The sequence below is a fragment of the Galeopterus variegatus genome, unplaced genomic scaffold (assembly GCF_000696425.1).
Source record: "Galeopterus variegatus unplaced genomic scaffold, G_variegatus-3.0.2 Scaffold2182, whole genome shotgun sequence".
NCBI classification, from domain to species: Eukaryota; Metazoa; Chordata; class Mammalia; order Dermoptera; family Cynocephalidae; genus Galeopterus; species Galeopterus variegatus.
The window spans coordinates 38,496-63,326 of record NW_007728293.1 but is presented as its reverse complement, the minus strand read 5'-3'; the positions used below and the strand labels follow the sequence as shown (position 1 = coordinate 63,326).

At 48.9% G+C, this 24,831-nt stretch overlaps 1 protein-coding gene across 1 annotated transcript in view; it reads left to right on the top strand.

The window, feature by feature from the left end:
• LOC103597070 (tyrosine-protein kinase transmembrane receptor ROR2-like) overlaps positions 1-24,831 on the top strand; it is an 89,017-nt gene that overhangs the window by 42,534 nt on the left and 21,652 nt on the right. Inside the window, exon 4 of the mRNA XM_008580870.1 lies at positions 24,603-24,680. Coding sequence (XP_008579092.1) covers positions 24,603-24,680 — 78 coding nt within the window. The remainder of the gene's footprint in view (positions 1-24,602; positions 24,681-24,831) is intronic.

Below are 24,831 nucleotides of genomic sequence, written 5' to 3'. Positions count from 1 at the left end.
GGTGAGCGACTGGTGGGGAGGCCAAAACGAGGGATGATTCCTGAGGTGAGAGCAAGCGTTACTGCTGCAGCATCCTCTGAAGTGCAGGGAAAAGCCCCAATCCAACCTGAAAAGGTGTCTGCTAATGTTAGAAGGTAGCGTGTCCTCATGTGGGGAGAGTAATGTAAGGGCTGAGGAAGGCGTAGTAGGAGTTCATAGCCTGTATGAGCTGAATTATGGAAATCTAAAAGGACTTGCTCAGCTTGTGTAGTAGGGAGGACACAACGACCACAGAGAGTACGCCAGTTGGCCTTCCTCTGTGCCCCCAACTGTTGGAGGTGTTGTATTTCTTGGAGTGTGTATTGGGACAAGGGTGTTGGGGCCATGAGAAGGACCTGAGCAGGAGAGGAAAAGTGGGGCCTGGTGGTTGAGGAGACTGTTTTGTGGTTAGATCTGCCAGTTTGTTTCCCTGGGCTATGGGGTCATTGGAGGTTTGGTGTCCTCTGCAGTGTATAACCCCAACCTCCTCTGGGAGTTGTGCAGCCTCAATAGCTTGTGTTAGATTTACTATGGCATAACCCACACAGGGGGTGGGCATGGAGGTGGCGCTTCCATCTATAAACCGTGTAATGGGATGTGGGGAGATGTGTGGAAAGGGATTGAGAAAGAGGTCTAAAGCCTCCATGCAATTGTGTTCTAAGGGTCGTGAGTGTTTTGGGATGAGAGTGGCTGGATTTAAGGGAGGGCAAGGTTTAAAGGAGAACTGGGAATTTTCAATGAAGGAAAGCTAAATAAGTTGTAGGCCGAAAGGGGAGAGAATTGACTTGACCTTATGGCTGAGAAGGCCTTGATTGTTTGTTGTTCAAAAATTATTTTAAGGCTTCCTTGTGTAAAAGGGCAGCTGCCACCAAGGCCCATAAACAGGGGGCCCATCCTTGAGCTGTGGTGTCTAGTTGTTTAGAGAGCTATGCAACAGGGGAGAAAATATCTCCTGCCTCTTGTCCCCAAACCCTGACCGCCAATCCTTGTGTTTCAGTGATGTATAGGATAAAAGGATGAGATAAGTTTGGGAGGGATAGAGCTGGTGCTGCGAGGAGAGTGGCTTTTAATCACTGGAAGGGAGAATGAATGGGCTTTGTGGGATCTAAAGGAATGGTAGGATCCCCTTTGGCTGCCCCATAAAGTGGCTTTGTTAGCACACCAAAGTTAGGGATCCATAGGCGAAGATACCCTGCCAGCCCCACCAAAGTTAGGGATCCATAGGCGAAGATACCCTGCCAGCCCCAGGAAAGAAAGGATTTCACCCTTTGTGGTAGGAGTAGGGAGTTCAGAAATTAGACTCTTGTGTTCCACCATTATTTCTCTGGTGTTGGGGGTGAGGTGGACTCCCAAGTAGGTGACTGAAGGAGAAGAAATTTTGGCCTTGTTGGGGACACTCAATGTCCCCTGGACGCCAGCAAGTTAAGGAGAGCAACAGTGTGGGCCTGTGAATCCTCATAGGAGGGGCTACAAAGGAGGAGGTCATCCACATATTGTATTAAAGTACTAGAGGTTGGAGGAAGTTCAGATAAGTCTTGAGCTAAGGCCTGGCTGGAAATTGGAAGCTATACCGAAACCCCTGAGGTAGTGCTGTCCAAGTAAGTTGTTGGGAATGTCGCATGTCAGGATTAGTCCTGTATTAAATGGCATGAATGGCACATGTCAGGGTTAGTCCTGTACTAAATGGTATGAGCCATGAGGCCTTATAACCAGAAGGATGGGTGTATTAAAAGGCGAGTGGGTAGGCCATAAGAGATGAGAAGAAAGGAGTTTGTGTACAGCAGGTTTTAAGCCTATTAGGTGTTTGTTAGCGATGGGGTACTGTGGGACATTAGGGAACAAAGAGGGGTTCTGCAATTTAACAAGGATAGGGGAATGGTGCACAGCAATGCAGGGAGAAGCAGCGTCCCATACTAGGGATTAACCTTGTCCGAGGGGGAGGGGAAGGTGGAAGCCTCAGGGACCAGGTCTGGGTGCAGCCTGTAACAGGAGTATTGTAGCTGGAGTTAAAGTGTTTAGGGTAAGAGTAACTTTGAATTGGAAAAGGATGTCCCATCCCAGTAAGGGGGAGGCTGGGTATTGAGGCGTTATTAAAGAATTTGTGTGTGAATTGGGTGTGATGTAGGATGCAGGGAAGGGGTTGAGTGATCCGTGGGTGATATTCTGATCCTGTGACCCCTACTCTTGTGATAGAGGACGGGGTTGTTGGTCCTGCATATTTAGGAAGGGTAAAGTAAATGGCCCCTGTATCGATGACAAAAGAGATCAGCTTACCTGCTATGAGGTGAGTTACCGTGGGCTCACGTGTGATGATCTCCATGGGGGCATCAGGCCCTGAGCATTATCATTTCTCTTCCTGGGCAAAGCTGATAAGCTCTGGTAGGGATGGCCATGAAGCCAAAGGCTGTAGGTTGGGGACTGGGCCACTCCCTCTCTGGTGAGTGGAACAGTTAATCCCCCAGCGATTTGACTGTTTGCAGTGAGGGCAGGGCCTGGTAGAGGGCCTGGTAGAGGGCTGTGCTGAGTAGCCTGGTTGACCACATTTGAAGAGCTTCCTGGGTGGCTTGCCTCTTGAGGCAGCTGGCTTTGGAGTATGTGAGCCATGGATGGCATTAGCCAGGAGCTGGTATTTGGCCTGATCTCTTTTAAAATGATCCGTTTTTTTTTTCTTTCTTTATTTTTAAAAACCTTGAAAGCTGTGTTGAAGAGGTAGTGTAAAAGGGCCATGCCTGCAGGGGAGTTTGAATCTATACATGTGTACTTATGTGAAGCCTCAGAGAGACAGGTTAGGAATTAGTAGCCTTTTGGACACCATGAAGTAGGTGTGTGATCATATTATCCCAGAGATCCCAGTCCCCATGGCCGGCCTGGTGGTCCCGATTTTGGTCCATGTGAGGAACAGTAATGGCTGTCTGTTATTTTGAGCATGTACCTTGTCTGCCTGTTGTTGAGCCTTTATCCAGACCTGTTCTCTGTCCTCAGGGGACAAAGTAGTAGTGAGAATCATAAAAATATCATGTCAGGAGAGATCATAAGACTCAGTGAGATATCTGAATTCCTTAAGATATGTGACTAGGTTGGACTGGAAGGATCCCAGTCATTTTTTGACTTGGGAAAATTCTAAAAGAGAAAAGGGGACATGAACCCGGACAATCCCTCCATCCCAGCCACTTCACAGAGTGGGATATAAAGGAGCTGGGGCTGAGGACAAAGAGAGGGAAAAAGTGGAGGGGTTGGTGAAGGATTTGGAGTGTATGGAGTAGTCGAGGTGGCCCGTATGGGGAGCAGAGTAGTCTGATAGATTAAAAGATTAATCCGAGTCCAGAGGGGGAGGTTGGGCATGAGCTAGGAGAATTTGAGATGTAGGACAGTTTTGAAAGAGAGAAGAAAGCATTCAGAGATAGAAGAAGGCTTGAACATAAAGGAATCTCTCCAGCTTTTGCCATTTCAGTGAGTATCTAAATCGAGAGTGCCATCTTGTGGCCACTGGGATCCATTGTAACGAGGTGTTTGAGTTTTATTGTCTCCCTGGAGGCCGAGAGATTGGCCAGGAGACAGCCCAAGGGCATAGAGCATAGAGGTTTGGATTGTGAGGATCCCATTTAGAGGGTGAGAAAGGAAATGGGCAGTCCTCCTAGAAGAATGGTGCCATAAAGAGCTTCCTCTTTACTGTCCATCTTCTTTTCAAGAAAAAAGCCATGACCAGCTAATGAAGTGTCCTTCAATAGCTGGGGAGGGCATGAGAGGAGTTCCCCCAGCCAGGTGCCTGGGCTTTGTAGAGACCGTAGTTGTAGAGAGAGTAGTTGGGGGAACCTGTAGAAGCAAGACAGACCCACTGACTCACCCTGAATTGAGGCCGATGTTTGATGGGTTGGTCTGAAAAGAAGAGCAAAAGGAGAGAGTCCCGAGTGTACCCGGTTTGGCAGGTCTGGGAAGGGCAGCCGGGAGCCAATCAGCCCAAGAGAGGGGATCGTCCAATGGTCCGGCCAAGACCCTTGCTGGGTTTTGGCACCAAAATGAAAGAAAGTGAGCTGAGATGCCGGGTACTGATCAAGCTTTATTAAAGGAAAAGAATCTGCCCAAAGTGGGCAGCAGCCCATGGCTTCCCTCAAAATGGAGGACAGCACCAGGCGTGGGGGTGGTGGAGTTTGTATAGTGCGCCAGGGCTGGCTGATACCATCAAGGAGGGGCATTATGCTAATGTGGAAGCCGTGCGACCAGGGTGGAGAACTGCACCCTTGCAGAAGCAAAAGTGTTTCTGTTTAAGTCATGAGGCTTCTTGTAAAGGGAAGGTTTGGTAAAAGGGGTTTGGTGCTGGAGTGGAAGACAAGGCCGGTGGCTATTTTGTGCTTGTCATGTGCACAATGGCTCCAGTCACGTCCAAGATCCATCAGGGAGGTGATGAGGTCAAGAGAGTGAAGCCGTCATGAGTAGGATTAGTGCTCTTATGAAAGAGACTCCAGAGAGACCCTTTGCCCCTTCTGCCATGTGAGGACACAGAGAGAAGACGCCACCTATGAACCAGGGACTGGGTCCTCACCGCACACTGAATCTGCCGGTGCCTTGATCATGGACTTCTAGCCTCCAGAACTGTGAGAAGTGAACTTCTCTTCTTTGTAAGCTGCCCCATTTATGGTGTTGTGTTAGAGGGTCCCAGGTGGACTAAGATGTCCCGCTCCCCACTTCTGTGCATGAACCACGGCTGGGCTCCTTTTCCAGCTGCCCACACCCAGTCACACAGACCAGCTGGTTCTACGTTGAAATGACACCTATGCAGTTGTCCTTTTTACCATCAGATGAACACTGAGCTTCATACTGAATTACACCAAATCCTCGACTGCTTAGGTACACTTACTGTGGGGCATATGGGCTCCTCTGCTGTGTGTGGAGGATGTACATCTCCATCAGCTCTCTCCCTGGAAGGATGCCAGCTGAGGACAGTCTGTACCTTCATCCTTACAGGGAACAGTATTGGTGGAATGTGATCCAGCCCAAAGTTTGCACAGACTTCCATGGTCCCATCCCTCTTCTGCCTGCAGCCCTTGGGGTTAGGTCGGGTGCTTCCTACCAAGCCTTGCGAAGGGTGTGCACTTGTGGGCACTAGTGTGTACATGGGTGTGCGTGCACACGCTCGTGTATGAATGCTTGGGTGTGCGCATTCACGCGTGTGCACTGTGCATGTCTGCATGTGTGTGCACATGCCCGTTTGCTGCTGTCCTGTGAGACACACCTAGAGCACACTGGTGTTCCTTTCTCAGCCTCCTTGCTTGCTTCCACATTTTAGATTTCTAGCTTTCATGCCAGGAGTGGGTCCTCTCCAGCCAGGAGCAGCAGCTCCTCCAGGCTTCTTGCTTGAGGTGTCGCACGGAGAGTGGCACTCGGGCAGGAGCAGGTGGGAGGGGGTGCCGACGGGACCGTGGAGCCCAGGAGCAGCCCCCACTCTGCCACTGACACCATGGACTGTGTCATTGGGTCCTCGCCTGTCCACCTGGGTCCGGGCTGGGGAGGAGCTCCAGATGAGGGAGGGTCTCTTGAGTCTGCTCTCTGGACCCCAGCTCCGTGTCTCATGAGGATGTGGGTGAATCCCGTGGCCGCATGGCTGTTTCCAGCTGAACACGGGTGTCCCAAGGCCAGTGGTTGGTGCTGGGCAGTGGACCTGTGTGCAACAGTGTTCACATGGTCCCCGAGGCCCCGGGGGCCCTGAGGACAGTCATGGCTCTGGAAGACAGAGCGTTTTAATTTACGCATTACTATTTGAAAGACTTACTGTTTGAGTATTTCCGTGAGATCCTGTGGATCAGTCTCTTTCTGTGAGGAAGAGGGGTAAGGGCACACCCTTTATTCCTATGGAGCATCTTGGTTTTAGCTTTTAAATCACAAAGGAAGGAAAAACGAATTTTCCTGAGGAAAAGAGCAGTAACAGAGAGGTCTGGACAGTGTGGGTGAGGCTGTGAATGATGCAGCTGACGGAAAGGGAGGGAAGGTCACTCCAGGGTCAGCAGATACAGGAACTTAACCGCCTGCGTTTACCCCAGTTCTTATCTCCGGAGCTCAGCTCCATGACCCCACTCTTAATCCACTGCCGTAGCTTCATCCCTGAAGGCCTGCCCGGGCTGGTGAATTCCAGCACTGGGGGGGCCTGGGAACTTGGGTGAGCATCCGGGAGTCAGCCTGGCAAGGGCCGAAGGGAATGCAAAGCAGCTGCACCACGAGGCTGCAGGACTGACATGTGCTCGTGAGGACACTCGTGCCACCTGCCCAGATCCTGAGCCTGAAGAGGGCGGCCTTTCCTGTGTCCTGCATGGAGAGGGGCGTGCGGTCCCCAGGCCCAGGCCAGGAGGGGTCTGTCCTCAGAACCTCTTACCCCTGTTTGCAGTGAAACCTGGGCTGGCCGCGGTGGGGCTAAGTCTGGTCACTTGGTAGCACCCAGGCTCAGCAGCTCCGTGCGACCAGAGTTTAGCGAGAGGCTGCTGAGCCAGGGCCTCACCAGTGAGTTGACTTGGCAGCTGTGGGGCTCAGCATTTCAAAGCAGAGGGTTGTCGGAACACAGGAGAGAGGGGGCGGAAACAGCCTGCATCGGGAGGGAGAGGCAGAGGGTGCCCAGCCCTTCCCACCTGCCGGGGCTGTGGTCAGTTCCTGCACCGGCTTCCATGGTGGGGGGTTGCCGTGGGGCCCAGCGCCGACGGAGCACGCTGTGCTGGCCCGAGCCAGACAACATTACTGCACCATTTTCAGATGAGTAGACTGAGCCACGGGAGCTCCCCTGACACAAAGCTGAGAAATGAGCGCATCTCTGGGGATTATAGGGTCACAGTAAATTACAAATAAAATCTCAAATGTTTCTACCCAGGGAAGAGATGTTCCCCCAAAGCACGTGGTGTGGCCTGGATGTCAGCTCAGTCACGTGGTGTCGTATGTCCTGCAGTCTCATGTGCACCAGAGATTCTAAAGTCTGCCATGAAGCAAAACGTGCACTCTCAAAATAATTCTTGAAAATGACTGAAGCTCTCCTTGGGAAGTACAGATCACCAGGTTTCACGCGTAAGGCAGCATGCAGTCATGAGGCGATGAACATCGTGTCCACCGTGTACGGCTGTCACTGAGGGCACAGAGTTCAGCGGGCACTTGGTTGCTTGGGACGTACTATGTGGGTTTCCTGAATCCAGCCTGTTGTCTCCTTCAGGGAGTTCTCATCTAGCTTGCATGAGTTTTTGTTTGTTTGTTTATTTATTTTTTTTAAATCATGGTAAAAAAAATTACATAACATAAAATTTAGCATCTTAACCATTTTGAAGTGTACAGTTCTGTAGTGTTAAGTACATTCACATCGTTGTGCAACCAGTCTCCAGAACTCTTCTCATATCGCACAACTAAAACTTTGTACCCATTAAACAATAAGCCCCCATTTCCTCCTCCCAGCCCCTGGCAACCACTGTTCTGTTTTCTGTTTCTACGGATTTGACTCCTCTAGATTCTTTATATAAGTGGAATCACATAGTATTTATTGTCTTGTGACTGGCTCCTTTCACTCAGCATGATGTCTTCAAGGTCCATCCGTGTTGTAGCATGTGTCAGAATTTCCTTCCTTTTTAAGACTGAATAACGTTCCATCGTCTGTGTAGCCCACGTGTTCTTTATCCACTCATCTGTCAGTGGACACTTGGGTTGCTTCCATCTCTTGGCTGTACTTTCAGTTGTTTGAGGAACTTCCATCCTGCTTCTCAGTGCGGCTGCACCATTTCACGTTCCTGCCAGCAGCGCACAAGAATTCTAATTGCTCCCCCTCCTCACCAACGTTTGTGATTGTGTTTTTAGAGCAGTCCTGATGGGTGCCAGGTTGTGGTTTTGATGTGCACTGTCCTGATGATGACTGGCGTTGAGCATCTCTTCTCGGGCTTGTTGCCCACTGGTATGTCATCTTTGGAGAGGTGTCTGTTCAAGTTCTCGGCCCAGTTTTGGTCAGTTCCTCCCACCCATCCTGAGTGGGTGTCCCTGCCTGGCCCTCGAATGTGCTCTGCCTTCTTCCTGGAGTGACGGTGTGGTCATTCCTCCAATTCCCGGGTGGTCGAGAGACCAAGAGAACCTCTCACGTTCTTTCCACCACGGCTGTCCAGGCACCTGCCTCTTCAGCTGGATTCAGCTCATTTCCGGTGGGCAGAGGTGGGGGCTGGTGCTGTTTAAGTTGATCTTGTCTCCTCAGCCCCTCTCCCTTCTCCTCCTTTTCCTGAGCCTGTAGTTGAAGTTGTCCGGGTTTAAACGGCCTTTGCAGAAACTCTGTTGCACAGGGACAGTGCTTCCCTTAAATCCTTGCTGTATAAACAGCAGTGCCTCTGAAAATAGTTCCTTTTGCCCATAGCTGAGACTCAGCAGGAGTCTTAAACCCAAATGCCCACGGGGCTCCACTGGGTAATAGGAATGGGCAAGTTGGGCTAAGTATGCCACATGTATGCTGTGCCTGAAACCTTCCAAATGAAGAAAGTTTATTTGTGATGGATTTTGCCAGCCACTCAAGGGCCTGGTCTCAGCTGTCTGTCTCAATCCCGCTCACCCAGACCTAAAAGGACACCCCGGGCATAGCCCCGTGTGCTAGAAGCTTCAGAGCCTGAAGCGCATGGTGGGTGCAGACTATTCAGATCATGTCCATTACCTTCCCTGCAAGCGACCCCTCTGGCTAGTTTGTGCTCGAAGCATCCAGCCAACACACTCGTTCTGGAGGAGCGAAGCTGCACGGGACACTCCACGACGACTCAGCATCCTTTTGCGGGACACACATACGTCCAGTAAGGGTTTGTGGAAATGAGGGTATCAGACCAAGGCAGCCCAAAAGGGGCCTCCCATAAAGGGCCCCCTGGAACTCTGCCCTCTCTCAGCACGGACGACTCCTACAGAGGAAGTCGAAGCCTACCCCTCACCCCCACTCTCACGTTACTTTTATATGTAAAGAATTCAAAGCATGGAAGAGTTCGATTAGTCACTTCTCCTCACTAACTGCTCTCGCCCAAACCCTTTTGTCTTCTCACGCTTCACGATTTTTTGCTATTCTCTGTCCAAACTGGTAGGTAAGCGTTGGGCTCTGCCTGCCTCTGTGAGTCTTCGTTTTTCTTGGGAAGGCTCCTGTACGTGTGTAAAATTAACTGAAAAACTGTACACGCTTTTCTCCTGTTAATCGGTCTGATTTCAGTTTAATTCTTAGGCCCATCCAGAAACCCTAGGAGGGCAGAGAAGGAAGTTTCCTCCCCTGCGTTGGAAACTGCTGTATGTGTGTGTATGTACATGTGAGAGTGGGGGTGAGGGGTAGGCTTCGTCCGTCCTGAGAGAGGGCACAGAGTTCCAGGGGGCCCTTCATGGGAGGCCCCTTTGGGGCTGCCTTCGTCTGATACCCTCATTTCCGCAAACCCTTACCCTCCAGGATGAATGTTTCCCAGGCCTTTCTCCCCATCGACTTTTATGTGGTGCTAGACTTGGCATCTATTTTGGTAAGTATTTCAAATGGGACCGTGGCCCATTAAGGGCACCTTGCTGTCCACGAGCCAGTGCATGTGGGAGGAACAGCGTGTTTGCATAAATAATGAGTCTCTTTGGAATCGTGGCTGCGAACTTTACTGTGGCACATAACTGCGTACTGAGCCAACTGGGAAGAGGCTTGAAGACAGAGGTGGTGCGTTGGGACGGGGTGCCCACGTCACCGGCCCCTGGTCCCTCCTGCCTCTTCCTGCTGCCTGCCTGATCCAGGCCCCGTCTCTGTCTAGCTGTCCTTCTGCTCTGTGCTTGCATTTGTGTTATGATGAGCTCAGCAACTCTCAGAGAGGCACAGAGAAGGGAGGGCCACAAGGAAGCCATCCCCTCCAGGCTGTTGGCCAAGCGATCCCTCAAATGGTCAGCATTCCTGGGCACCCCGAGTCCCTCCCTAACCAGCAACCCTGTTGTTCCCACTGCTGACCAAGAGAGAGGATGGCTGCAGGCACTTTGCAGACACTCTGCTGATGACAGCTGGGTGATTCTCTAAGAAGCAATGTGTTATGAAGAAACAAATACAAAAATGGTCAAAGAAGGGAAGAGGGGCATTAAGTGTCCATCCTGCCCTGTGTCATTTCCCTTCAGAAGTGGTGTCTCTGTGGTTAGTGGCCCCAGGTCATGCCCACTTGGGGCAGGCTGCCAGTGGCCGTGGGGAACCCCACAGAGTAAGAAGCCATGGCCCCTGCTGAGAAGGAGCTCTCAGTGTTCCAGGGGCATTGCTGGTATTGGGGGGGTGGGGTTAGGAAAGGGGACACATGAAGAGAGTGAGCATTTGTTGACTTCTGTGTAAGGAGCGTAAAGCGCACAGTTCAGGAAGTGTTTCTTCACAGCCACCAGGGAGGGAGGTTTCCTTACCCCCACTGCTGCGGGTTGAATGTGTCCTTCAGAAGTTCACGTGTTAGAAACTTGGCCCCCCTTGCAGTGCTAAGAGGGAGAAATCTGATTATGGTATTTGAGAGGTGGGGTCTGTACAAGGTGACTGGATCCTGAGGACTGTACCCTCATGAATGGGTTAATTTTTCTGTGGGGTAATGGGTTGATGCTTTAATGGGTGGTCACAGGAGTGGCACTGGTGGCTTTACAAGGCGAGCACGTGAAAGTGCTATTCTCCTCGCCACGAGACACCCTGTGTCACCATGGGACCCTGTGGAGCGTTCCCACCAGGAAGGCATCCCTCACCAGGTGTGCCCCCTGGACTGTGGGCTTCCCAGCCAACTGAACTCCAAGAAATTTCATTTCTGATAAATTACCCAGTTTCTGTTATCAGCAAACTGATAATGCCCATTTTGCGTTTAAGGAAATGGAGATGCCGAGAAGCTGTTTTCCTTGCCCTACTTCAGAGCTAGTTAGTGGCCGAGGCAGGACTGGCACCGCGTCCGTCTGACTGTCGAGGCTGGGCTTTCCCGGCACACCAGACACTCTCGGGAGCTCGGTGATCTGCGCGTGCGTGGGGAGGAGGCGGAGCTGGATCTGATTCACCTACATTTTATTTCAACTCCAGGCTGGTTGACTCTAAACTAAGAACATGCAGGAAAACCATAAGGGAGACCGGAGCGGAGCAGAGCTTCTCGGGACCGTCACTGTTGGCGTTTGGGGCCGTCATCCTCTGGTGGGGGCTGTCCTGTGCATCGCAGGTGTTCAGCAGCATTCCTGGCCTCTACCACGAGATGCCAAGGCCCCCATATCCATACTGATGGTCAAAGATGTCCCCAGGTGTTGCCAAATGTCCCCTGGGGGAACAAATCTCATTGAGAACCACTGGAGAGGAGGAGAGACGTCCTCTGGAGGGTGGACAGAGAATTGGAACAAGGGACAGAAAAGGAGTCCACCACACCTGCCTCTACACCGCACGTGAACCCTGAACAAGAAAAGGAAAACTGGGAAATGAGAGTGAGAGGCTGGGAGATGCAGGGAGGGAGAAACGGGTCTCTGTTGAGCTTGAGTTTCCACTTGGAAACTCCTCGTTGGCAGCCCCCTCCCCCCCAGGGCCTTCTGTCCCCTGGAATCGCCCACAGATGCGCAGGGGCGGGTTTTCTCTGCCCGAGGGTCTCTCCCCCCCTCCTGCCCTCCCCCTCCCAAGGTCCGCCCAGCCTCACAGACACACAGAGCTGCCTTATGGCGGGATTTCCTCCAGGTTATGAGCTGGCAAAGAGGTTTTGAGGAAAGCAGAACACGGTGCTGCAGGATCTCCTGCCCTCCCCCTCCCAAGGTCCGCCCAGCCTCACAGACACACAGAGCTGCCTTATGGCTGGATTTCCTCCAGGTTATGAGCTGGCAAAGAGGTTTTGAGGAAAGCAGAACACGGTGCTGCAGGATTTGAGAAGGGGCGTCGCACACTGTCAATCTCATGGACCAGGAAGCAGGGTCCGGGGTGTCAGCTCCCCGCCCACTGAGCTCAGGTGTCAGCCCCAGCCACGTGCACAGCCAGCCCGTGGTCACACTGGAGCTGTGAACCTCAGAGAGCACATTATCACAAGCACCCCTGAAAGTAAGCCTGGGAGGGCACAGGAAATGTAGAAAGGATGAAAATGTGCTCTAAGAATTTGGAAAGAAAGGGTAAAAGACATAAAGTGTGTTTGAGGAGAATTCAGGTGGTCTGTGGGGAACACATTTCATTACAAGTCAGCCCAGGTCCTCAGCCACCCGAGGCTTGGTTCTGGGTCTCTCGCGAGGTGAATCATCAGCATAGGGGTCCTTTGAGGTGGACATGCCACAGCATTTGTTCCTGTCATCAGCTCTCATTTCCTGCAAGTCCCACTGCCTAGGGTTGCTGCCAGCCCCTAGCACGCGTCCCGGGAGCCCAAGTTGGGCGTGCACATGCGTGACGGGTGTGTGTCCCCGGCTGCCCTGGCCTGGGCACTCTTGCGGCTTGGGGATAATAACTGAGGGAGAGATTCTGGTGCCATTTGGTGTCTAAGGCAGAAATGCTTTAAAACAGCAAGCTGAGAGCCCACCTGCGGCGTGGGGAGACAGATGCACACATCCACTATGGCAGTGACCCAGGACATGGCGCCGTGGCTGAACAGTTCAGGGCTTCTGGCTGACGAAATAAAAAAGTCCTAGAGAAAAGCTCAGAAACCACCATGATTCATGAGTTGATGAGTCTCAAGTACCCTAGGTAAAACAATGTATTGGAAAATGTCCTTTTTATACGGGCGTGGGAAATAAGTAGTGTCTGCTGATGTGATTGCCAACTTAATTACTTCAGTAGATCCTTTTCCTTTCAAAGGAGAAGCTTAGACGTGACAAAGACAATTTACAGAGAAGAATTTATAGCAGGCAATTACATGCATTTTTCTGATAACCCTGAACAGTGGTTTAAATTGCTTTAATGTATTGAACATTAATGCTACAATACTGTCACCACGAAATACAAAAGTTTATGTTGTCATTGAAGAATCTTTGCTCCTCGTATTGTAGAGATCAGACATCATCTAGTGGTACCCAGTGTGCAAAGACAGTGGAGGGAGGTGTTGAGGAAATGTAACAGAAAGACTCTGTCCTCAAGTTGTTGGAAGTGCATGGGTGGGTGGTAGGGGAGACAGGCAGGGTTGCATCTTAATTTTAAATTAAATTAAATTTTTAAAAAGCTAGTTTGGATTAATACTAACTCAATAGTGTACAAAAATTGTTCCAGCATTTCTTCCTTCCCTCCCTTCTTCTTTCAACCATTAGTGTCATAACACTACTTCTGTACATATTAAAAATCCATCAACACAATTTTATAATTAGGGTTTAATGAGATAGTCTTTTAAAACAAACAGGTGAAGACAAAAATGAGTTACAAAAAATATGTTTATACTCTCTTTCATTGTACCTGTGTAGTTACCTTTACTGGTACTTTCTTTTTTACTTATGTGAATTAGAATTCGTGTCCAATGTCCTTTTAGCCTCCTCTTGAATGACTGTCTTTACTATTTCTTGCAGTACAGTCTGCTGATGACAGATTTTCTCATTTTTTGTTTATCAGAAAATGTCCTAACTCCATTTCTGAAGAAGAGCGTAGGTGGACATAGAGTTCCTGGTGGGTAATCTCGCCTCCCAGCACTCTCAGGGTGTCGTCTCGCTGGGTTCGTGTGAGGAGCCAGCTCTTAATCTCACGGAGGATCCCATGTCCAAGATCAGTCATTTTCCCAGCTGTTTTCAAGATTCTGTCTTCGTTTTTTAGGTTTGTTTATGATATGTCCAGTCGTGGACATCTTGGTGTTTATCATCTTTGGAGTTCTTTGAGTTTCTTAAAGGTGTAAATTAATACCATTATCAAATTTGGTAAGTTTTTGGTCATTTCTTCAAATACTTTTTGTTTCTTTTCTACTGGGCTCCCATTATGTATGTGTTGGTGTTCTTGGGAGTGTCCCACAGGTCTCTTAGGCTCTGTTCATTATAATTAATTCTTCTTTCTTTCTTCTTCTCAGCATGTGATAGAGTTTGGATGTTACTGTCTCCCCAAAACTCATGTGGAAATCTGATCCCCAATGTGGCAGTGTTGCAAGCTGTTTGAGTCGTGGGGGCGGATCCCTCATGGATGGATTCATGCTTTCCCTGGGGGAGGGGGGTAGTGAGTGAGTTCTCGCTCTATTAGTTCCCATGAGAGCTGGTTGTTTAAAAGACCCTGGCACCTCCTTTCTCTCTTTCTCTCGCTTGCTTCCTCTCACCATGTGATCTGCTTATACCCGCTGGCTGCCTGCCACTTTCCGCCATGAGTAGAAGCAGCCTGAGGCCTGTGCCAGATACAGCTGTCCCAGAATCATAGGCCAAATAAACCTGTTCTTTATACGTTACCCAGTCTCAGGTGTTCTGTTATAGCAACACAAAACGGACTGATACAGCCTGGATAGTCTTTATTGACCTGTCTTCCAGTTCACTGATTTGTTCTTTTGCCAACTCACATGTGTTGTTGATCCATCTAGTGAGTTTTAGTTATTGTGCTTTCAACTCAAGAATGCCTATTTGATTCTTTTAATCACTTAATTGACATCTCTGTTTGGGGAGATCAAGTTGCCGTAATTTTCTTCAATTCTTTAGATGTCTTTTTCTTTAGTTCTTGAAACATATTTATAATAGCTTATTTAAAGGTTTTATCTGTTAAGTCCAAAACCTTGGCCCCCCAGGGACATTTTCTGTTGGCTTTTATTTTCCTTCCTCTGTATGTGGCATACATCCCTTCTTTCCTTGCATGTCTTGTGATTCTTTGTTAAAAACTAGACATTTTAGACAATAATATTGTAACAATCCAGATGACAAATCCCTGTACTCTTGAAAGTCTGTTATTGCTGCTGTATTTTTGTTTTTGCTTTTTTTCATTTTGGTTGTTAGCAGTGTTTCTCTTGTTCCTGTTCATTTCTTGGGCAGCGTTCCTTCCTTTGCTAGTTCTGTGGTTTTTGTATTTCCTGTAATGTATGGCCACTGAGTTATCCACTATTTTTTTAAACTTCTTTTTATTTTTAAGCCTGGGTTCCTGGGGCCACCTCTGAGTCAGTCAGTGTAATCGTATGGTCAGCCAGCCATTGATCAGGAGATTTCCCGCATGCCTTGCTTGTGTGTCTTGTACCTTTGCCAAGGGGATTCGTGCGAGTGGCCTGCTCTCTAACTGCAGGCACTGTACAAGACAGCCTTAGTTCTGCTTCCTCAGTGCACGGGGCCTCAAGGTCACCCAGAGGTGAGTGACTGGTGCCTGCTCCTTTCCCGGGTCCTTCCTGGGCATATGCACAGCCTTTCACAGGAACAGAGCCTCTTCCATCCCTGGGAATGTGTCAGAGCTTTTGAAGCTCCCTAGATCCTCTAATTCTTTAGGATTTCTTCTTAAACTTTGGGCCAGGCTCATGTTTACTTCAGTTGTAGTCACAACATTAGGCAGCTGAGGTGTTGTCAGTCGTTGTTTTCGTGATGCCCCTCGGGTAACCCCCATCTCCAGCTGAGCTCTGAGTCAAATCTAGAGATTTCCCAGAATGCTGCAAGTCCAGACAAAATATTGACTGTGCTGTGGGGATGCTACTTTTAACAGAGCTCCAAGAGTGTCAGATCCCTTAGTGGACCTTGGTGGCCTCTCCCCTGCGCTGGGGAGGGAGGGGCCACACCAGTAGCCCAGGTTCAACCTTCACAGACCCACTGTCTTACCAAGCTCCAGCGGTTTCTCTTGCATGGATGATTTTTCACTTCTTTCTGTGGCTGTGGTTAATTCCCAGAGTTGTGAAGTGGTTGATTTTAGTTGTTTTGCCCATTTTTTTGTTGTTTTAGAAAGAGCAAGTTCATTCAGACCTCACTCCACCATTTTGGAAGTGGATGTTACCTTTTAAGTCTGGCTTCTTTGCAAAATGTATCAGAGATGCGTCTGCTGTGTGCTTTACGGTCAAGTAGTATGTGGTAGAGTTTTAAAGTTGAAAGTTTCTTTTCATTCATTTGGAGTTGTAAAGATGTATACACACATTTAAAATGGGATGTTGTCAGAGTGATGTGGAACCTGGGGCCTGGCAGAGCTCCTGGGAAATGTGGGGGATTTCAGGTCTGCCAGCAGTGCTCTCTAGCAGTGTGGAGGAGCAGCAGACCCTGCCCTGTGGCAGGTCCCGAGGGCCACCTCTGGAAGAGGAGGTGACACAGTGCAGACAGGTGGCTGCAGTGCAGTAGGCACCACCCCACACCTGGAGCAGGTATGAGTCCTGGATCCAACCCTCGAACTGTGAGCCAAGATTTGCCCTAAAAAATGAACATGATGGTACCCCATCTCCACCGTGTTGGTTTGTTCATTGGGTGTTTATCGAGTGCTGGTTCCTGCTGGGCATGGTTCCAGCCATGGGACCTACGACCATATCCCAGACTCTGCTGTCATGGAGTGTGCTTTCTTGTGATGCAAAGACAGAGAGTGACAGGTACACACATGGTGCTCTGGAGAGAAATACAGCACGGAGCAAGGAAGAGAGAAGGTGTGAGTGTGGCTAAGGTGCCTTGCTTAAGGGCTCACACGTGAGCAAAAAGAAAGAAGAGGGGGCGAGTGGCATGGCTATCTGGGGAAGCTTTTTCCAGGCAGAGGGAACTATCAAGCACAGGAGCATTCATTCCTTCATTCACCTGCCCAACAAGCAACTACCAGCTGTGCTCCAGGTGCTGGGGTTGGCAGTGAACAAACAGGTGGAACCTCCTGCTCTTGTGAAGGGGAGACAGAAAAACAAACAGGTGGACAAGTAGTGTCTTGGAAAGTGTTAAGGAAAAAGGAAAGCCAGGAAGCAGATTAGGAATTGTCACGTTAGGGTTTTATGCACCTACACGTGGGAGGAAGTACTTGACATTTGAAGGGGAGTGGGGGGAAGGTCATGGGTTTTTGCTCAAAGAAGTAGCGTTATATAAGAGAGACTTTTAAAAATTTGGTAAAGTTTGTGTGTAAGTGTGATTTGCTTAAAGAAAAGTGCATAAATTCCCAGTGTATATTTGATGAATTTTAACACAGTGTGTACACCCACCTGACCAGCCCCTGCACCAGCGACCTTTCAGAAATCTTTCTGGTGCTCCTCCCCAGGAACCTGCCTGAAGGTAACTAGTCTTCTGACCTCCCTCGCCATGGAAGGCTTCTGCCCATCTTTGAACTTGGTACTGGTGGAATCAGGTGGTTTATGCTCTTTGTGTCTGGCTTCTTCTACGCAACCTTATGCTTTTGAACTTTACCCAGGCTGTTGGCGGTGATGGTGTTTGAAGCCCCTTTTAGAGGTTAAGCTTGGGCGCCATGTGAAGAGCAGACAGGGAAGGGTGGCAGGGTCGACACAGGGAGGCCTTCCTGGGGGCTGTTGCCGCAACCCTGCAGTTTTCCCTATCTAAGGTTTTTTGGTATTTGTTTGGTTTTTTTTACGTTTTCCCCCTTACCTTTACTTTAAAAACTTCCAGAGATTCAAGGAGGAAATGTGATCCTTTGTATGCAATGGAATAACTGATATCCAAAAGATTCATTTGTGAGCCGGCCCCGTGGTTCACTCAGGTGAGTGCAACACTGGTAGCGCCGAGGCCACGGGTTCGGATCCTATATAGGGATGGCCGGTGAGCTCACTGGCTGAGCGTGAACTTGGAGCTTTTACCTGGCATTTCTGTTTGCTCTTTTTTCTGCTGCTTTTGGTGCAGAAACAAGCAGCCACGTTAGAGGTACAGGCACCTCAGCCGCCAGCCCTGCCAGGCCCGCTCCAGTTAGCTGCCAGGGCTGCAGATGTTGGGACAGAGGGAAGGCCCGTGAAAGGCCCCAATTCAGCCGCCAGCACAGACCCTCTCCTCCTTGAGCCAGATATTCACTTGGGCCCTGACAGTAGGCTTTTGTTGGGGGCTCTGGAGGCTGTCAGAGGCTGAAGGTAGGGAAAGCTTTATGAAGGCAGTGTTGGAGGGAGTTGGGCTGGTACACTGACTCACTTGGGGGTGTAATATGTTTGCTGTAGAAGTAGAATCAAAGTGAAGGTTGAATTGGTGAGGAACACTCGTTATTCCATTTTCAAGATGTTGAATTTCACTTTATATTTCCAAAGCAGAGTTAAGCCAGCCCTTTAAGGAATATAGAATCAGAGGCTAATATTTATTCAACTCAGAGTTAGAAACCATGAGAATAAAAAGTTACAAACTCTTAAGACTACTACCAATTAGGTACTGGCCGCTCAGCTTGGAGGTGGTGTGGTTTTCTAGCTGGCAATTAAAACACACAGAGTGACATGTTAATAAGAGCATTCCCTGAAACGTTGTCGAAGCTCTTTATTATTGACGTACCTTTCCTGACCCAGTTCCCGTACTAATGGACTCATCTGTCTAGGACTTTCTCCTCTGCTCCTTTCCAGTTATTATTTTTTTTCCCCTTAACTGTAACAGCATTTCCACCATCACGGATGTTTTGGATTTGACGGGTTGCTGAGCTAAGCAGTCATCCTGGAACACGTGAGTGATATTCCAGTTGCAGGTGGGCGTGTGGATGTGCTGTCTGGGTCTTCCTGCGGTGCCGTTCACGGTGGCATCTCCACTTGCTCTCCAGGAGGCTTCTGGTTTTGCAACACGGTCACCCTCCTGGGCCGTGGTCTTCTTCCGAGCCATGACTGCTGTTCTCTCTCACATCCTGGAAATATACCTTTTCATGAAGATGACCAAATCCAAGAATGCCAAGCTTTGGTGAATAAGGTACCCTTACTGGTTAAAAGGAAAGTGCTTTGAAGTTGTCTGAATATTCCAAAGACTGCGTCTGATTACCTCCCAATAAGCATATGATTCAGATCAACCAGTGAAGAGAAAATGGATAAAAAGTCTAAACGACAAAACATGTTTAAAAGAAACACAAATCAAAAATGGAATAGCACCATGGACTCACATCCAAAGGCATAGATTGAACTTCATTAGTAAATTCTTACTTAATTGTATCTCTCCTGTTAACGAGAGAACATTATTACGGTACCAAAGAAAGAGCCTGGGAATCAGAACAGATGCATTTACTGAGTTGTAGACATAAATTCCTCTTATCTTATTGATTCCATAAATCAAGATGTCATATTAGAGGTCATGCTGCAGAAGAATTTTGTTTGCCTGGTGAGAAGTTTCTAACTCCTCAGAATTTGCACACATTTGAGTGGGGCCTGACCGCAAGCACCATCAGTATCCACAGGAATTCCACTCCCGTCGGCCATTCTGCAGACACCAGTTCATTCAGCCCCGAATACACACACACACACACACACACACACACACACACACACACACACACGACATTCATAAAGCACTTCCAAGAATATGCCATAAGTTCCTGCTTAAGAACTGGTATCACCGTGCCAATGACAATTCATAGAGGATTCTGTTAAAAAAATAACCCAACGTTCTCCAAAATGTTTTGATTTTAAGGATTCACTGGCATGCTGTCAGAATCACTGAATAACATACATTAAATGCCATGAATCTGTGTCATGTCAGTTCATATGGTTAGCATTCATGCTTGGCTTTGGAAACATTTCCAATGATTGCACCATTAAGAATGTAAGGTGTTTGGAGATAGAATGTTTTTTTTTTTGTCTTTTGTCTTTTTCCGTGTCCGGCAACGGATCACAACCCTCAGTGTTGCCCCCGTACCGGACCGGGGACCGGCAACGGGATCGCAGCCCTCGGTGTTGCTCCCGCGCCTCGCTCAGCCAGTGAGCAGGAACCGGTCTGTATGTGGGATCCGAACCCTCAGGTGGGAGCGCCGCCGCGCTTCCCAAGCGGCGCACTATCCAGTGCACCACCGGGCCGGCCCGATAGAATGTTTTATGCTTTTCTTTACCTGCGAGCCTCAGTTTAGACTGAACAATGTGACGGGGTGTGTAATTGCTCTTCAATAAACTTTTTACTTTATTTATAGATTCACAGAAAAGTCGTGACAATGGCACATGGAATTCCCATACACCCTATGCCCAGTGTCCCCTGCTGTTAACATCTTACATTAGCCTGGTGCATCTGTCACACGTACTGATACATTGTAACTGACTCTTGACCAGCACAGGTTTGAACTATGCAGATCCACTTACATGTAGATTTTTTCCAATAAAAACTGTTAATGTGTTTTCTCATCCTTAGGATTTTCTTAACATTTTCTTTTCTCTAGCTTACTTTATTGTGAGAATAGAGTATATAATACATATAACATACAAAACGTGTTAATCAACTGTTTATGTTATCGATCAACAGTAGGCTATTAGTAGTTGAGTTTTGGGGGAGTGAAAAGCTACATGTGGATTTCTGAGTGTGTGCAGGGCGGTGTCCCCAACCCCCACACTCTTCAGTTGTCATCTGGATTCTTCCCTAAGTCCCTACTGTTCATATTTCCATAGTTTTTCCTGATCGACCTTTTTTCTGTTCCAGGACACCACATTACATTTGCTTGTAGACTGTAATGTATATTTTTGACACAGATAAAACTATACGTTTCACGTGTCATTTCATTAAAATCAGCCACACTTAAATTCTTGTTTTATATTAAATGTTTTCCTCTTTTTAAACATCAAAAAATTAATAAGGAGCTTATATATCACCACTACCCTCTGATGCTACCAAAGACCCAGTAGCTTCACCTTGTCACATGGGTGTGTTTTCACAGTGAAAATCACCTGTGTCCAGTGGGAACAGTCAGGCAGCCGTGTCGTGCATGCGATGCTCTTGATTGACAAGTGGCATACCTGTTAGCATGTTACCAAAATGAAGGATGTGCAATTTGCCTGGAGTCATGTTTTCATTTCCAGAAGAAAAATACTTAAGTCCTGAGGTGTTGGGACAGACGAGTCTCCTCTCAGAATCTCTCCTCTCACAGGACTCAAGAGGCAACGTGGCCTTTCTGTCACTCTTGCAGCCATATCCAGAGCACTGACAAGGACAGGGCCATGCCTCAGTAAGCTTGTCAGCTGGTGGGGCAGAGGGTGCCACTCCTACAGAAAACCAGGTGGGCTTTGATGTCAAGGGCTGCTCAGGAGCGCACGTAGGAGATGTTGCTAGGCACTGGGACCATGGCCAGTCACCTGAACGGGGCTGGCAGGCATCACAAGGCAGGCCATGGGGTCGTGGGCAGGTCCTCTGCAGTGGGCATGTGGACCTGCTGGGTCTCTCCGCCATGAGCACCCGTCCCCTCCTGTTGTTCGGTCTTTGGGCCAACAGTCCTGGTTGCTCTGGCACCCTCAAGGGGTCTTCTCCCCACCCTTTAGCAGCTCAGGACTCTGGCAAATGTTCTGCACCTCCTGTTCGACTCGTGGAACCATATGCGTCCCCCGGTTTGGGCAGTGGTCTGGCCAGTGCAGGTTGAGCCAGGTGAGGTCCACGCTTGTCGATCGCAGGGCAGCGTGCTCCTCGCCAGCCTTCTCTCTTCTTTTTGTCACTACAGGCCATGAATTTTTAAAAACCTAATCGAATAAAAAGTAAAATCGATACTTGTTTGAAAGACCACATATTATATAAAATGTCCAAAATAGGTAAATCCATAGAGACAGAAAGCAGATTAGTGGTTTCCAGAGGCTGGGGCTGGGGAGGCGGGTGACTGCTGATGGGAACAAGGATTTTGGGGGGATGATGAAATGTCCTGGAATTTCACAGCAGTGATGGTTGCACAACATTGAGACTATACTAAAAACCGCTAAACTGTATGCTTTAAAACGGTGAATTTTATGGTGTGTGAGATATAATTCACACACCATAAAAAAAAATTGGTGCTTGTTCACTGTAGAGACATTTAAAAGAGAAATAAAAGACGAAATTTAAATGACCTATAATTCCGGAAAACTAATATAGGAACATTTTGTTGTGTGTGGCAGTTTTTGTTGTTGTTGTTTTCGTTTTGTGTTCGTTTTATTTTTTCTTTGGGTTATTCTTAAGCCTTTTTAGGCCCAGGAGAGCCCTACTGGGGTGCTGCTGTGTCTTCAGTGAGGACAGTCATTCTGAGCCTAAACTTTCTGTAGTGTGGGGAATGACATTTTAAAATTTCGAAATATAAACGGTGTCCTCATTTCTCAGGAAGTGATAACAGAGTCAAGTTTTGTCACAACTCAAGGCGTGGAGTGTAAGGGTCTGGGTGACTGGACTTCCTGAATTCGTATCCACCTTTCCACATCCAAGCCCCAAAGCTCGTGGGGTGCGGCGTCAGCCCGACAGACCTCTCGACACCTTACCCATGTTTCCAGATACGTGGATGATAGAGTCTTCTGCTCAGATACTGAAAATCAATTTTACCTGGGGTCAAACTTAGTGTATGTGCTGAGCAATGCAGCATGTTCAGTGAATCCAGCGTTGCGATGGCCACAGGCACTTTGCATGCACGGGGACTGCATCTGGTGAGGAGTAGAAGCAGCAGGTGGACCACCTCTGTCTCAGCTCCTGCAGGGAGTGTCCATGCTGAAGAAGCCTCCGCTTCTGTATTGGAAGCCGACTGCAAAGAGCTCGGATCGTTTCCATGGTGGGATTGGGCTAGTGGAGCTTATTTTTCTGCAGGGTGTATATTTTTTGGCTGTTTCACACCATTTGTCAATTTCTAAGCAGTTAATAAATTTTATGCCTCTTCCCGATGTGTGTATATAGTACAAGTGTGTTTGATTTTCATGTGGTCTCCCTACATTTAAACAGTGCTGAGTGATGGTATGCATAACATTCCAATTTAAATTTTCAAACCCAAACTGAGGTCTTTAATTCTTCAGCAGAAGTCTGCTGACTGCCCCGCATAGCTGTGCTTGCCCCGTTCTGTGGCATCTGGGGCCTGTGTCTAGGTTAACAACAGGACCGTGGCCCATTTAACCTACCATTGAGGAAGGTTAAAATATGTGCTCCTATAGACCCAGGGGAAACAGCACGATTGCACTGGGAGAGGCACGTGGTTTGGGGGGAGATTTAGGGAATAAAGATATTACTTCTGAGAGGTTGGGCAGGGACATTTCATGAACATCTTTCACTTTGGAGAGAGGTGACAGAAGGATGGACGTGAGGAGCCAGGCTCATGCAGGAGCAGGTGCACCCTGCTGGTGGGAGGCAGCTGAGTGCTGAGGACGCTGCAGGCTGGTGTGGGGACTTTGGCACCCGCGGGTCAGGGGCCGGTGGTGTGGGGAGGGTTTGCGTGCAGACAGGTGTTGTTCAGAGCAGTCCTGGAGCCTGCTTCTGTCTGAGCAGTGCTCGCACTCCTGTGTTAGACCTCAGCTTTCCCAAGCCGGGCCTCATCTTAAGAGGCGCCTGACGTGTCTGGGTGGTTCGTTAATTCTTGGCTCTCATCTCCTGACCAAGTGGGGTCACCCAATATTGAATTATAAAGGGCCTTTGATAGACTTTTTTCTTGCATTGTGGTAAATACACGTAACACAAGTCTTCCCATTTTCTCCATATTTAAGTGCACGGTTCCACAGCACTGAACACATTCATGTTGTTGTGCAGACGTCACCACACCCATCTCCAGGACTTTCTCATCTTCCCAGACCAAAACTCTGCCCCCACCAGGCCCTGGCACTCACCATTCTACTATGCCTATGATTTTGACAGCTCCAGGTACCTAATGTGAGTGGAATCACATGCTATTTATTCTTCTTTCACTTAGCATAGTGTCCTCAAGGTTCATCCCTTTGTAGCATGTGTCAGAGTTTCCTTCCTACTTAAGGCTGAATAATGTCCCGTTGTATGTGTATACCACTTTCTGATAGTACCTCGATGTCATAAACCCAGATCCATCTAGGAGACGTGTGCTGGAGTCACCGCTGATGTCACCATTGTTAAGCCCCCTGACCAGTCAGTGGGACGCGGTCAAAGCCCAGGTCCTGGTTAACATCTAAAAGCAAAAAGAGCAGCAAGGGGCTGGCTGGGCTGTGCAGAAGGCCGAGCGGAGCCCCGAGTCAGCCACACCTGCCCCACTCTCCCCCAGGGCTCAGGGACTTGGGACACGTCACTTTGTGTGGCGTTCGAGGCTGAGTGTTCAGTCCAGAGGGAACCACGTCTGTGCTTACCTTGGTGATGGGTGTGCCTGCGGTGGTTGCTCTGCTGACACAGCACGGGCTCTGAGAGGTGGCACTTGTGCGTGTCAGGGCAGGGACTGGATTGCCACGTTGTAAAGATGAGTGAGTTTCTCTTCTTTACAGTTGTGGGGCAGATACACATTGGCCGCTGCCAGTAGGTCTGGGGGCAGGGAGGAGAACGGGTTGCTTTAGAAATCCTCCAATTCTGAATGTGTCACCTAATCACCAGGGGCCTCAGTCTGGGGGCAGCCTGCTGAACCTGGCTGCAGAAGGGCTTGGTTCTGCCAACCAGTGCTTGAGTTCCTTTCTTTCTTTCGCCCGCTCATTCCTTCTCCCTGTCCTTTCTTCCAAAGCCCGCAGCTTCATTCACAAGTTTGCTGCGAAGCATTTGCATTGGTTCTACTTGCAATCAGCTTAAAGACCACTTTCGTGATTACGTCAAATCAGATACTCCCAAAGCCCTCTAGAAGTTACCATAGCATCTTATACCTCAGTCGAGTGTTTTCTACGGACAGTGGGCAGTTTCGCTAGAATACCGTTCTGAGTGTCTTTGCATTAAGAAGCAAATCAAAGACTCCTGAAGAGAAAACTTGGTTAATGTGTGTCCTGTGTTCTTTTTCCCAGGTGAGGTGGAGGTTCCAGATCCGAATGACGCTTTGGGACAGCTCGATGGACAGGACAGTCCGATTCCAACTCTGAAAGGTGAACTGGGAAGTGCAGGTACCCTTTTAGTTTCTTCAGAACATGACCTGGAGAGGCTCACAGTAAACTTGCCGCTCCGGGTTGGGGGCGCTTGTGGCCCAGTGCTGCCCCGTTGGTGGGCATGGTGGAATGCCCTCCTGAATTCCCAGGG